The following is a 14252-nucleotide window of genomic DNA, read 5'->3' on the forward strand; positions in this document are numbered from 1 at the left end:
ACTCATGACACCATAGACTTACTAGTGAAATTAACATGAGGGGGTACTTCAGGGGTACTGAAAGCAGTGCAAAAACATTTTGGGGGTACAGTAACTGAAAAAGGTTGGGAGGCTCTGCACTAAAGCACCAGACCAGTCCGCTCTTCCGTTTACCTAGCTATGCCAATGAGATTACATCTTTCTTGTGATTCAACAGGCAGACTTTTCCTAAATTGGCATTTAACTCTCCTATTTAAAGTGCTGTATACTCTTTTTTTTTTTTTTTTTTTAAACCAGTGCATCAATTAGGTTTTTAGTTTGAAGGGTCCGGTAGGCTACCGACTGATATAGTGGTATGACTGATTTTAGTCAGAAATTACACTTGCAGATCGACTTCAAGAAATCTCTTAGGTCACTCATTTTGGCCATTTACCGCACAGTAATTACCGGACAGCAAGCCACCGCCAAGTGACTCAGGAGCCAGACTGACAAATTAGTATATAAAGCCAAGAAGCCATGGCTTGGCTAAAAGTTGTGGTATATAACACATAAAAATATATATGTATGTGCATACACAAACAGGCCTATATTATTATGGTGCGGAAAGAAAATCAGGGCTATTATAAAGCCGGTGTAGGCAAATCCAGTCACGAAAGACTGAACAATTTCTATTTTTCATTCTTTGTCATCTAATCAGGGACAAAATCCAAGCCAGTTCTTCGATCCTCGATGGTTTTGTAGAAGAAAAATGTTTTTGTGCATTCCATTGGCTATGCTTGCACAGACAGTTACATGTTAATATTTTTTTTCACAACTGGCCAATAATGATGTGTGTGAAATTATCCGATGTGATTCATCCCAAAACGATCACAGTTGGCTGTCGGATCACAAACGGCTGCCTCGGATTTGAAGCGCATTCAATAGGCTTGCCTAGCCTATTTAAATTATCAGCCTCATCCGGTGGTTCTACCACAGCGTCGACAGGAGCGGTTGATTGGCTGTTTTTGAGAGAGGCGCTGGGTTAGAGAGAGAGACAGACAGACATAAATGGGAGGAGGATATGTCGGCGCGAGTGTTCCCACAGGAACAGAGCCCGCGCGCCCCGGTGCCCCCACCTTGAGTGCACTTTCTCTCTCACTCAATATCATCTCCCTTTATAAAAAAAAGAAAATGGCGAGGCTCCCTATTCGAGCCGCACTAACCCGGACCCCCGGGCCTCCCCCGGTGTAGCGAGGTGTGGGGTATGATGACGTTCCGCCGGTATGACATATGATGGAGAAGCTTTGGGCCAGTCTGTCGGAGGTCTCGTGGAGCCCGGCGTCGGTTCCGTTAGATGCTGTGGTCAGCAAGGTCCGCCTGCCCTGCCTGGTCCGTCTGGCGCCCGGTAAGACCCTCCAGGACGCACCACCTATCTGTCCTTCAACCTTCACCATCCTTCTATCTTCCGATATTATTATATATTATAAACACTAAACTAAGCTCGCTCTGAAAGTTGTTCAGGGACGGTTAGCCTCGCCGAGATGGGTAACGATTTGTCTCGGAGTTTTACGCGCGTCATTGAAAGTGGAACTGTGGAGATGAACCATAATTGGATAAAATGTAGTTTGTAGACCTTAAAGGTGTTGAGGTATGCCGATGTAAGTTATTCCGCTATATTAAGGATGTCTTACGTGTAACCTCACAGAAGCCAGGTAGTTATTAAACAGTTTAGCCAAACCACCACAAAGTGACTGTTGTATCGGTAAAGTGCTGCTCTGCCTTTCATATGTAAATGATGTAATCTGCCGGTGAGTGTTTTGAATACTAACAAGAAGCGCGAGGAAAACGACTGCCAAGTTTCAGACATTCTACAAAAAAGCCCCATTCCTTTAAACCGAAAACACTCTTCTTCCAGGCACTGCAATTTACGCCCCTTTGGATCAGATGTCTAGAATGACATGCTGTTGTGTGTGTTTTGGTTTAACATCAAATTAGGACCCGAGGAGACCTCACATGGATGGCAAAACATGAACAAAATGCCCTTATTTGGTCCTTGTCGGTCCCCACGAGGACAATGTCAATTTCCAGATTAGGCTTAGGGTCAAACTCACAGTTTGGGCAATTGATAGAATTTAGGCGAATTTAAGGTTTAGCCATTAAAGGTTACGTGTTAAGCGTTAGGTCCAGGTTAATTTCAGGCATAAATGTTGGGTGTTAGCTTGACCACTGGGTGTTTTATTTACGTGTTTGTTGTTCCAGTACTTACTGACATTGACGTTGGTAAGATGTGTGTTAAGGTATTATTCGAACATACACCGCATTATTTAGACTGCTAGAGTAACAAGGCATGATGCAAAATAAACTGCATGTATCCAACTACTGTATGGACAAATTGACAAATATTCTACTGAGAATCAACGCTGTGTAATGAATTCAGTTGCAGGTGAAAGGTGTTGGTCAGCCTGAATTTATATTTTCTTGATGTCTTCAGAACAATCCGCATACAGTAGGAGAGCTCCCAGCAGCTTGCAGCTACTGACAAGAAAACAAAACAATTATAACAATGAAATCAAACCACGGCTGTTTACAGTGCAGGAAGGACTTCGCTTTAACTTACACTCGGTCATCATCGTTTAGCGAACCCAAGGCTTTAAAAGAGCTTCGCAACAGGTTTCAATAAAGGCCTGTGGAGTACAAAAAAGAGAACTTTCTGTTTTTGATATTTCAGCGCTCTGAAGTTGGAGTACTACTGTGAATATTGTTATAATAATTTTGGAAAATAAAAAAAAGTTTTAGAATGTACAATTTCCCAGGAGCGTAGATAGTAACATGCTTGCCTACATTAGTGTGTTTGTTTTTTGTACATCAACACATAAAAACTGTGTAGAATTTTCGCAACAAAGAAATTCAGATTTTTACATTCCCAAGCCACAAAATCAAAACAGCCTTCCCATTTTGTGAACGAATACAAACTGCAGGGAGAAATCAATACACGAATATCACAGCCATTCACAACACTGGCAGGCAATACCGGGAGACCATCACTCCACTGTTGCTGTAAACGTATAATTACTTTTTGGAATTACAGTACAACAAAACACTCCCCTAAGTATCAACTTTAAGACCAATAAAGTGGTCCAAACCTCTAAGCCAGTAACAGATAGCATTCAGTTCACCTATTGCCAGTTCAAATAATCTCAGCAAATTAAAGTGTGTGTGTGTGTGTGTGTGTCTCCAGGGGAGTGTGTGGAGGGTCTGTCTGAGGACGATGTGGTTTTGCTCCACTCCTGTCGCCAGTGGACCACAGTCACCGCCCTGTCCCTGGAGGAGGGCCACTACGTCATCGGACCCAAGATAGACATACCGCTACAGTACCAGGGTGAACACACACACACACACACACACAGAAGTTGCTGCGTCAGTCGGTTGTCTATCAGTGTTCTCTCCGGAACTCTTCTCTGATTGATTTGCAGGGTTTTCTGCGTTAGGTCATCTAGCCCTGTGGAAATGTGTGTGTGTGTGTGTGTGAGCATGCAGACATTCCTAAATGTTCTGTCTGTAACCGGATCCTAACACTTCCTCTCCCGGGAATCCTCCTCCGGTTGGCATGACGATGGAATGGTGATGTCACCCGTTTGACTTCCATCTCCATTTGGATTGACCCCAGACCCCTATTCATTTTTGTTAGGGCTGTCAAACCAGAAAAAATGTAAATCAGGTTTATCTCCAAGATTTCCTGAAAGTGAGCTGCAATTTAAGTCATGGGGTTGATTTTGTCCAAACTAACAGTTAGCAATGTTAGATTTAGAGAGAGCAATTAACACTTGTTTTACATCATTGTAGATTTCAGCTGTATTTTGGACATTTTCAGTTTAATTTCAGCACATTCAGATAATACAATTAACTGTAATAAAATATGTAAACTAATACATACGTACTTGTCAATTTAACACAAAATGATCTGCTGAGAAGTTTGTGGACAGTGCAGGGCGCAAATGGTCTCTCTGACATGTTTATAACTCGCTGAACAGTCTAGCTGACATGGCAGCGACTGTGGGGATAGTCTCCAGGACTGTGCAGAACAGTTGCCCGAGGACCCTTATGGAAAGATTATGATATCTGGGGAAGTTTAGGTTATGATATTTTAAACGACAGTACAAACATGACATAATTATCATGACATAATAATGGTTTAATAAACATGATTTTACTTTGAGAGAAGGAGGAGTTAGGGGTGAGAGGAGGAGGGGTTAGGGCTAAGAGGAGGAGGAGTTAGGGGTGAGAGGAGGAGGGGTTAGGGCTAAGAGGAGGAGGAGTTAGGGTTAGGGAAGGAGTTAGGACTAACGGGAGGAGTCCGTTATGTCATCGGTTGAATGGACCTCACTGTCTGATCTTAAAAATGATTGGTCGATTTATCATGTACAGAAATATCATTCAGAATTGGAATCTGGTGTAATATGAGTTGGTCTGGAGTTTTGGTCTTACGTTATAACATGCTTAGACACATTACGTAGTTAAAAACAATGGATGAGACTAAATGTAACAAAACAAAAAACGATTTTGGGGGATCTACTTCAAACACAGAAAGAGTGAAAATAACATTTCCCACATGATCAATATTTTACCCATCCTGGCTCCTGGTCCAAAGTTATTCTGTTTTAAAAAAAACACTCTGAGTCACTACAGTGATAAAACCAGGACATCCCTGCTAACAACGCCCCTGTATTGTAGGCCACTGTAAAGTGATGGTCTGAATCTGACAGATTTAAACAGACACAACATATCGGTTATGTGACCATAAAATGAGGAACAGTACCTGAACAATCTTCTTACTGCTTTCGGGAAGTGAGGCAGGATTTAATTATATTAACAAAACTAAATTTAATTCTGATTTTCTTTTTTCAATGCATTTTCAAAGACAGATTTTCATCCAAATTCCCGAGTACTTGAGGAGATGGTCTGGTGCTTATGAGACATTTGGAGAAATCTGTCTGTTATTCTGGATCAACAGAGAGGGAGATGGAGAGCTGCGCTTCTTTTGTTTCTCTGTACCCTGGAGGGGGGCTCTCTCTTTGTCTGACTTTGTGTGTGTGAGTGTGTCTGGATTCATTATTCCTGTCTCCAGAGCCGGAATTCTTGGATTAGAGAAAGAGAAGAGAGAGAGAGCAGCAGTGTGTTTGTGTGAGTGTGTACGAGAGAGTGTGTGTGCGTGTGTGTGTGTGTTGCCATGGTGATATGTCTCTGCTCAGCATGAGAATGAAGCTTCTTTAACAGTTACCATGACAATCCTGTCAGCTTCGGATTGGCCTATAGAGAGGAGGTCAGAGTTCACTTAGATGCCTCCTATAATGTATGTGTGTATCTTTGTGTGTTTTGTGTGTGTGTGTGTTGCGTGTCCGTGTGTGTGTTGTGTCCTTGTGTGTTTGTCTGCTGTAGGTATCCATGGAAGCTCTTAAGAAATAGAGGTAGCCATGTGGTGAGAGATTCATCATACAGACACAAATTGATTAAATATTAGCTTTTTGGGGAACTCGTTTAGACAGTTCTTCCCCTGTGACTACAAACCCTGCCTGCCTGTCTGTGTGTGTGTGTGTGTCTGTGTGTGTGTCTGTGTGTGTGTGTGTGTGTGTGTAGGTAGGTTCCGTCTTGTGGATGAAGACAGGGACGTCAGGGATCCCGTCCAGTATTTTTCCTCCGTAGAGGAAGTGGCTGGAGCCTTCCCAGACCGAGTCTTCACCATGGAAACCATCAGCTTCACTGTTAAGGTCAGTGGGCGGAGCTGAAGGGGAGGAGCTACATGCACAGCGCTAATACCGAACCATAAATCACAAATACTTGTGTGTGTTTTGTGTATGTGTGTGCACAGGTGGTTTCAGGGGAATTTAGTGAAGACAGTGAGTCGTACAGCGTGACACTGCATGCCGGAGATGAGCTGTCACTCATGGGGAAGGCGGAGCTTCTCACGGCCACGCCCACCAGGGAGAAGACTGGACTGAGTGCCCTTCTTAGGCGCCTGGGGAAAACCCCTCGCAGTAAGACACACACACACACACACCAGACACACTCACCATGTAACACCCCCCCCCCCCCCCCCCCCACACACACACCATATACAGACACACACACACATACACACCACATACAGAAACAAACACTCCACACACACACCTACCACATACAGACAGACCCCCCACACACACCAGACACACTCACCATGTAACCCCCCCCCCCCCACACACACACACACCATATACAGACACACACACACATACACACCACATACAGAAACAAACACTCCACACACACACCTACCACATACAGACAGACCACCCACACACACCAGACACACTCACAATGGAAAGACACTCACCATGTAACCCCCCCCCCCACACACACACACCATATACAGACACACACACACACACCATATACAGACACACACACACCAGACACACTCACAATGGAAACACACTCACCATGTAACCCCCCCCCACACACACACACCATATACAGACACACACACACACACACCATACATCGACCCCCCCCCCCCCACACACACACACACACACAAACACCACATACAGACACACACACACATACACACCACATACAGAAACAAACACTCCACACACACACCTACCACATACAGACAGACCCCCCACACACTAATCCATTTCTCTGTTACTCAGGCAAAACTCCCTGTCTGGTCTGCATGAACCACCGGTCCAATCAGAGTGTCTCTCTGCCCTTCGCCTGCCGAGGGCGGTTCTGCACGCGCTCCCCGCTGGAGCAGGGAATGCTGGGAGCTGACCACACAGTGCGCAGCATCATTGAGAGGGTCCGGCTGCCCGTTAACGTTACTGTGCCAACCCGACCGCCACAGAACCCCTACGACCGACATGTGGTGAGACACGGCCGTCACGAACCATGGTGGAGCTGCATGTGTGTGAGTGTGTGTGTGTGTGTGTGAGTGTGTGTGTGTGTGTGAGTGTGTGTGTGAGTGTCTGTGTGTGTGAGAGTGTGTGTGAGAGTGTGTGTGAGTGTGTGTGTGAGTGTGTGTGTGTGATACAGGTCTGTGTACCTGTGGGGACCAGAGGACCTCACAAAGACAGTAAACCCCTGGTGTAGGGATTGGGATTACTTTTAGGTTACAGGATTTCAGGTTAGGTTTAGGGTTAGGCATTTGGGCTAGGTTAGGTTTAGCCATAAAACGTAGGTACATTTAGGTTAAAGTTAGGGTTGGTTTAAGGTTTGGGTTGGGTTTAGGGCTAGGGAATAGGACATGAATTTCTTGGTCAAATTATGTCTCAGGTCCCCAGTGAATAAAAGGACTAACGCGTGTGTGTGCGTGTGTGTGTCTCCAGGTGAAAGAGGGGCATCGCTACAAGCTGCTGAACATCGTTAGTAAAACAGTGGTTCTGTGTCTCGTCCTGCGACCCACTCAGCTGGTCCCCTCTCACTTCCTGTTACTGCGCTGCATGCCCCGCTTCTCTGTGGCCACGCCCTCGGCAACTATGGACAGCCTGTTGCTACGGCAACACGCCAGCTTTGACCCTGATGGCTATAGCCGGGCCGTCCGAGAGACGCGTCCAGAACTCAGCGAAGAGAGTGTGTGTGTGCAGCGAGTGTGTGTGAGCGAGGATGGAGTGTGCGAGAGCCCACGGAGAGTAGGTGTGTGTGTGTCGACACAGGAATCCCAGAGGCTGTCTGTGTGTGTTTTTGCTGGGGGCGGAGTTACAGACAACTTCAGCCAATCGCAGCGCTGTAGAGACTCTATGGGGGAGGCTTCAGAGTATGTCTCTCCCAATTGGCCAGAACCTGAACTGCAGACCAATGAGGAGATCCCCTACGAGGAGCTGTGGAATAATCAGAGTGCGGAGGTCCTGGGAAAAGCAGAGCCAAACCTAATCTCCTTTCATTCCTCTCCGTCAGTGGATGGATCGCTGGGGACCGCCCACCTTGCCATGATGACACAGGTCTCAACTCCACCCCCTGTACCTCCAAAATCAGACGCAGTGAGTTTCCATCTCTGAATCATCTCTGAATCACCATAAAAGAACAATCTAAATATCTGAACCAGGACCATTATCTCAGAAACCCGTGCTTTACTTCGCCCACTTTTGTCCCTAATCCATGCTTTACTTGGACAACTTTTCTCCCTAAACCCTGACTCCCGTTTTGGTCAGCTATTCACAATCACTATATATAAAAAACATCATGTAATCAACAACATTCTACAGCATTTTTGACAGTATTTAAAGCTTTAAACAATGTGTGGTTTGTGACTATAATGCTTTGGAATGGTGTGTTTTTTTAAACCCCGTGGTTAAGGGGCAGTAGTATGATTATGTTGAAGGGGCAGTAGTTTGGTCATGTTGAAGGTGCAGTAGTATGATTATGTTGAAGGGGCAGTAGTTTGGTCATGTTGAAGGTGCAGTAGTATGATTATGTTGAAGGGGCAGTGGTCTGGTCATGTTGAAGGTGCAGTAGTATGATTATGTTGAAGGGGCAGTGGTCTGGTCATGTTGAAGGTGCAGTAGTATGATTATGTTGAAGGGGCAGTGGTCTGGTCATGTTGACGGGGGAGATGGGTATTTATATCTATGTTTTTACTTGCTAATACCAGGTTTGTGTCTCTGAGCATTCCTCACCCTCATGCTTTGCTCCCTCCCTCCCTCCCTCCCTCCCTCCCTCCCTCCCTCCCTCCCTCCCTCCCTCCCTCCCTCTCCATCCGGTTGTTAAAGTCAGGAGTCTGAATTATTGATACAAACTTACTGGAACTGGTCTCACACACGCACACACACACACACACACACACACACACATGCTGCTCCTTGTAATTTTGTCCTAGCAGCCAATCTGTGTGTGTGTGTGCTGAAGACTGTGTTTGAGAAGTAAAGGTCGAAAGAGTTTGACATTCACGAGTCTGCCAATACACACACACACACTTCTGAATTCCTGCACATTCAGCTGGTGCTTCTTCTGGCTCTATAGAAACCACTGTTTGTTTGTATGTGTGTGGTTTTCTCTGTGTGTGTGTGTGTGTGTGTGTGTGTATGTTTTTGTGTGTGTGTGCTTTTCTGTGTGTGTGCTTGTGTGTGGGTGTGTATGTAGGTGAGAGAAGAGTGTCGGTTCCTGATTGCACCTCCAGTTCCTCCTCGATGCTGTAAAGGAGACTCCTCCCCATCCAGTCCTAGTCCCGCCCCCAGCCCACCGGTCCCGCCCCGTTTCCCCCGGACACAGCTCTCCTACTACTCTTCTGGAACAACAGAGAGGTACACACACATTCCTCAGACACACACAGACACCAACTGTAGCCCCAGTATGTATACAAGGTTTGTTGCTGGGATAAATAATTTAGATGCACTACTGAGTTGTATAATCTCAGTTAAGCAAGCTCAATCAGGCTGCTTCATTCATTGTTGCTGTTGCTATCTGCCCCCTGACTACATCAAGCTACATTTTTACCAGATAAATATATCTGGTACCAAGACCAAGGTTTGGAACATGGCCCATACCCAGACCTTCATGAAGGTGTTGACCACTGTGACCGAAATGCTAAGATGCACTTCAAAATATTTGATTCATTAACAGTTAAGATCTTTCTAATATGGGAAATGTGTTGTGCACCAGTCAGGTTTTAGAACAGGTCACAGCACTAACTCTACTGCAGTTCTAATGCACATCTTTTTTTTAGAACAAATTATGTTGTTAACTGTATGGAGAAAAGGGCATAATTGTGCTGCCCTCTTGACACTGTCAATCCATCAGCATGGGTCAGTTTTGAGTAGTTCTTGCAACTTTTGTGAAACAATGTACCTAATTATGGATTAATGTGTTTGTTCATTTTCTGCCTGCATGTAGTATGTTTTGTGTTCCTTAATTTAGGAACACAAAATGTATTTGGTACAAGTGACGTTGGTCTCAAAATGAAAGGGTATAATGAATAATCACCCTACATTCCTCTCTTCATATCCCTCTTTCTCCATTTCATTCTAGTTGTACAATCTCTCCTCCTGACTCGTCTGTCTACTGTTATCCCTGTTCCTGGACTGACCCCTCTCACTCCAGCCATGAGCCAATTCTTACACTCCCGGCTGACAGCTCGGCCAATCCTCAGCCAGCACAGGCCACCTGGGCAGAGCCTTGGAGCTATAAGCCTTCCTCCCGGCTGAAGCCACCACCTCCTCAGAGTCGATTTGCTCCTTTTGGAGCACTGAACCCCTTTAACCGCCTTAGTCCCTCTCTCTGCCCCTCCCCGGAGCCTGCACAAGCCAATCAGACAGCAGAGTTCTCCAGAGGTGCCGAGGGAGGTGGGACTTGCGAGGAGTCAATGCCACCTAGTGACCCTGCATGGCGCCCACCCACTGACCTCTCCGCCCTCTCATTGGAGGAGGTGTCTGCCAGTCTAAGGTTCATAGGCCTATCAGAGGCAGCAGTGGGGGTGTTCCAGAGAGAGCGCGTGGACGGGAGCCTCCTGGTGCAGCTCGACGAGGAGACCTTGTCTCATGACTTCCACCTTAGCCGACTACATGTCACCAAGATCACACAGTTTATACAGGGCTGGAGGCCTAAGATATAACGCACAAACACACTCTGTCCCTCACACACACACACACACACACACACTAGATGCGCTCGTTTTGCAAAACCATGGGATGCTGATCTACAGTATGTTAGTGGCATAGGTGTTGTTTGCCGTTGTAGTGAAGGGCTTATTGTGCTACAGCACTTCCCAATTCACTGGAGACTACATTCACGATATAAATGATCTTTCCATCTTTCATCCATCAGGCCCTCCAAAGGGCACTGACTCCCCCTAGGCCCACCCCCAGCTCGGCCTTCTTACAGCCTTCGTACAGTAACGTACTTTGAGGACCAGTGCTGCTGGTCGCTTTTTCTGAATTACACCGCATTTTTGTGAGCTACCACACACTGATTCGAAACTATGGGTTTGACTTTTTGTTTTCATGGAAATATATTCCCTAGATGGTCGCTAGGTGGCAGTTCCCATTCAAGTCAGGGCAGGCAGGCACTGATAGTCCACCCATTGAATTTAACAGTCAAATTGGATAAATTACAGTTCAAAAGACAAACCCTTCGAACAGATGATGTTGTATGTCTGTAATCACAAAGCAGCCTTTCATACGAGCAGCCTTCCCTTCCCAGTTGTAGTTTGTAGAAAAACAATTAAAATATAGCATTATGCACCTGCCTTATTCATCCTCGAGGTGAATTTAATCATTTTTAAAAGGCACACAAACTAATGTCTATCTGAAACCCAACTGAATGTCATGGCTAACTGAAACCCAACAGAATGTCATCGGTAACTGAAACACAACAGAATGTCATGGCTAACAAACACAACAGAATGTCATCACCAACTGAAACACAACAGAATGTCATGGCTAACTGAAACACAACAGAATGTCACGGCTAACTGAAACACAACAGAATGTCATGGCTAACTGAAACACAACAGAATGTCACGGCTAACTGAAACACAACAGAATGTCATCACCAACTGAAACACAACAGAATGTCATCGCTAACTGAAACACAACAGAATGTCATCACCAACTGAAACACAACAGAATGTCATCACCAACTGAAACACAACAGAATGTCATCGCTAACTGAAACACAACAGAATGTCATCGCTAACTGAAACACAACAGAATGTCATCGCTAACTGAAACACAACAGAATGTCGTCGCTAACTGAAACACAACAGAATGTCTTCACTAACTGAAACACAACAGATAATGTCAGATTGATTAGGGTACAAAAAGCACCCTGAAATTGTTCAATTTGATGGTCTTTTTGCTTTCAAATCCCACAGCTAGTTTTGATGTTTTGAGTGCTAACAAGGCCCAGACAAAATCCAGGCATCTCCTGTTTGCAAACCGAGCGCCCTCCAACAACACAAACAGCTGACTGGTCTTACTATGTACCTGTTTACCATAGAACCATCCTGAATGTGCCTTCTGATTGGTTGAATCGGCTGCTGTATGCTTTCTGATTAGATAAACCAGCTGCTGCGTGCCTTCTGATTGGTTGAACAAGCTGCTTTGTGCCTTCTGATTGGTTGGAGAAATTGTGACTCTATACTCCCACCTGGAGGGTGATTTGAGAACTGCAGCAGGCTGAAGAAACCACAGTTACTCTCTCCTTCTCTGCTGGTGAGGAGACGGCACTTTTCTTACCAGAATGTTTCCTCATACTGTCTCTACATAATTTCTTTGCTTCCCTCAAGTAGAAGAGGACAAGGAGAGAAGACAAGGACAAGAGCTGAGGAGATTAGTGTACTTTGTTATGGATGAATAACCATTGGGACAGAGTGTGTTCTGCTGTAAATATAGACTGTAGAGTTTACTAATTGATGGCTGTTACAGCCGGTCTCCATGGTAACCTCTGGCTGCTACGGAGGTCTCCATGGTAACCTCTAGCTGCTACAGGGGGTCTCCATGGTAACAGATGGCTGCTACAGGGGGTTGTAGTGATGATTTGCTGTGGTAAGGGCTGCTGTAGTGTCGTTTCTCTTGGCTGTTTGATAATAATGATGATAAAGATGTTTAACCACACAGACTGTAAAAATTAGGAAGATTATGTTTAAAAGTGCTCTGTGTGATAATGTAAAGAAAGAAGGAATGAACATGAAATAGCTGACTACATGTTACATAGACCCTCTCTAACCAGAAGTCCACTGTGCTCTTGTCTTAAGGATGTCAAAGGTCAATAGAGAACTAAATAACCTCTCTACTGAGCACTTATCTTGTCTAACACACACACACATTTGAGGTTTTACTAGACTACTGAAAAAAATATATATTCCTGTTCAAATTACTAATACCCCTCTGTGTGTGTAGGTCGTGTAGTGTGTGTGTGTGTGTGTGTGTGTGTGTGTGTGTGGTGTGTAGTGTGTGTGTGTGTGTAAATGGTGTGTAGTGTGTGTAGGTGTATGTGCTTCAAATTACACCTATTATGATTACAGTGTTTGCTTTGTAACACCTACAGATTAAACATTATTACGAAGGTCACTTAGGTAAGGAAACTTAAATGTATTAATTATTTCATAATTATGCTTTTAGATACAAATGCAGAGCCACAGGCAGATGCTTTAAAATAGGGGTTGGTGAAGAAAAACCTAATATTGAAAAATAGACATATTATGGCAGAATGCATTCAGTTAAGGACTGGCTAATCTACCCATGACTTATAACAAAACCAGGCTTACAGGTTTGGTCAAACAGGGCCACACTTCAACAAGTAGACTCTCACTGTGGGTTTCCCGACAAAGAAAAAATGAGGTGGGGAAAACTCTCAGTGTGGAACTTCAGAATGACCGTTAACACGACAACAAACTGTCCCGCCTTGGGGAAAACAAGTCCACCTTGCACAGGATCCTAATAAATCTGTGGAAATCACAGGATTTCAGGTGTTAGTGGGTAAATGTAATAACAGCAAAGCAAATTATGTTTAGTGTGTGCTCGATAACCTCATACTGTGGTGAGAGTTGCACAAAGATGCTTCTAAGGTGTCCAGAGAATCGTTTTATCTGGCTGGAAAGTCCACGTTTCTGGAACAGAAGGCAATGGGGACATTGGCAGAGGATCTTGTGTAGGACCACTTCATCTTTGCATGCTCTTCCTGGGACAATAATGCCAACAAGATAATTAGAAACAGACTGAAGGCATCTCATCTCATTCTGACTTACAGCGCATAGCTTGGTCATTTCCCACTATGAAAGCCTTAGATCGCTCAAAGTGAAAGAGATTGTCTGTCAGAGGAGAGGTTGACATGAAGAGATAGAAGGATAGAAAAAGGAGAAGAGTGAAAGAGAAATGGAGAGTATTAGTCATGAGATTTATGTAAAAAAATTTAGGCTAAATGGTAGTCATACTCTGTAACAGTAGTGTTAATGTCATAAATGTGTTACTCTTTAACAGTAGCGATACTGTCAAAGTCTTGTTACTCTTAAACAATAGTGATGATGTCATAGTTGTGTTACATCTGTAACAGTAGTGATTATATCATAGTTGTTGCTCTATGACATTTGTGAAAATATACCAAGCACTTACAGTACAATAGTGAGTGCATTTTATTTTCATAATTCATTTTTGAACAGGCCTCACATTGGAATCAGGCTTAGGGGTTAAGTTTGGTGTAAAACGTACATTAGAGGTTAGTGTTAGAATTGGCATTACTTTAAGGTTTGGCACTAAAGGTTTGGTTTAGGGTTACACATTAAGACTAGGTTATGTTTAGCCGTGGACGTTAGCTCGTTGAGG

The 14252-nt window shown here is 44.5% G+C and overlaps 1 protein-coding gene across 2 annotated transcripts; it reads left to right on the forward strand.

Annotated features, from left to right (window-relative positions):
- The first annotated feature begins 938 nt into the window (after window positions 1–938).
- On the forward strand, window positions 939–11465 carry gareml (GRB2 associated, regulator of MAPK1-like). 2 transcript variants are annotated; one of them, XM_010883166.5, is made up of 8 exons: window positions 939–1363; window positions 3197–3337; window positions 5593–5723; window positions 5825–5990; window positions 6651–6865; window positions 7326–7976; window positions 9076–9236; window positions 9961–11465. In XM_010883166.5, exons 1-8 carry the CDS (start codon window positions 1249–1251, stop codon window positions 10541–10543), a joined length of 2163 nt encoding a protein of 720 aa, XP_010881468.1. In that variant the 5' UTR covers window positions 939–1248; the 3' UTR covers window positions 10544–11465. The 2 variants fall into 2 exon arrangements, with proteins under 2 accessions (XP_010881468.1, XP_034143544.1); XM_034287653.1 differs by lacking the exons at window positions 939–1363; window positions 3197–3337 and adding an exon at window positions 4292–5434 and having other exon boundaries at window positions 5597–5723.
- The last annotated feature ends 2787 nt before the right edge of the window (window positions 11466–14252 follow it).

Source organism: Esox lucius, chromosome 18 (genome assembly GCF_011004845.1).
Source record: "Esox lucius isolate fEsoLuc1 chromosome 18, fEsoLuc1.pri, whole genome shotgun sequence".
In the NCBI taxonomy this organism is placed as follows: domain Eukaryota; kingdom Metazoa; phylum Chordata; class Actinopteri; order Esociformes; family Esocidae; genus Esox; species Esox lucius.

Bases quoted from the DNA above. Each gene is read 5' to 3' on its own strand.
- gareml (XM_010883166.5), top strand. From the start codon at position 1,249: ATGATGGAGAAGCTTTGGGCCAGTCTGTCGGAGGTCTCGTGGAGCCCG. The intron at 1,364-3,196 runs GTAAGACCCTCC...GTGTGTCTCCAG, and splicing joins CCTGGTCCGTCTGGCGCCCG to GGGAGTGTGTGGAGGGTCTG. The intron at 5,991-6,650 runs GTAAGACACACA...TCTGTTACTCAG, and splicing joins CCTGGGGAAAACCCCTCGCA to GCAAAACTCCCTGTCTGGTC.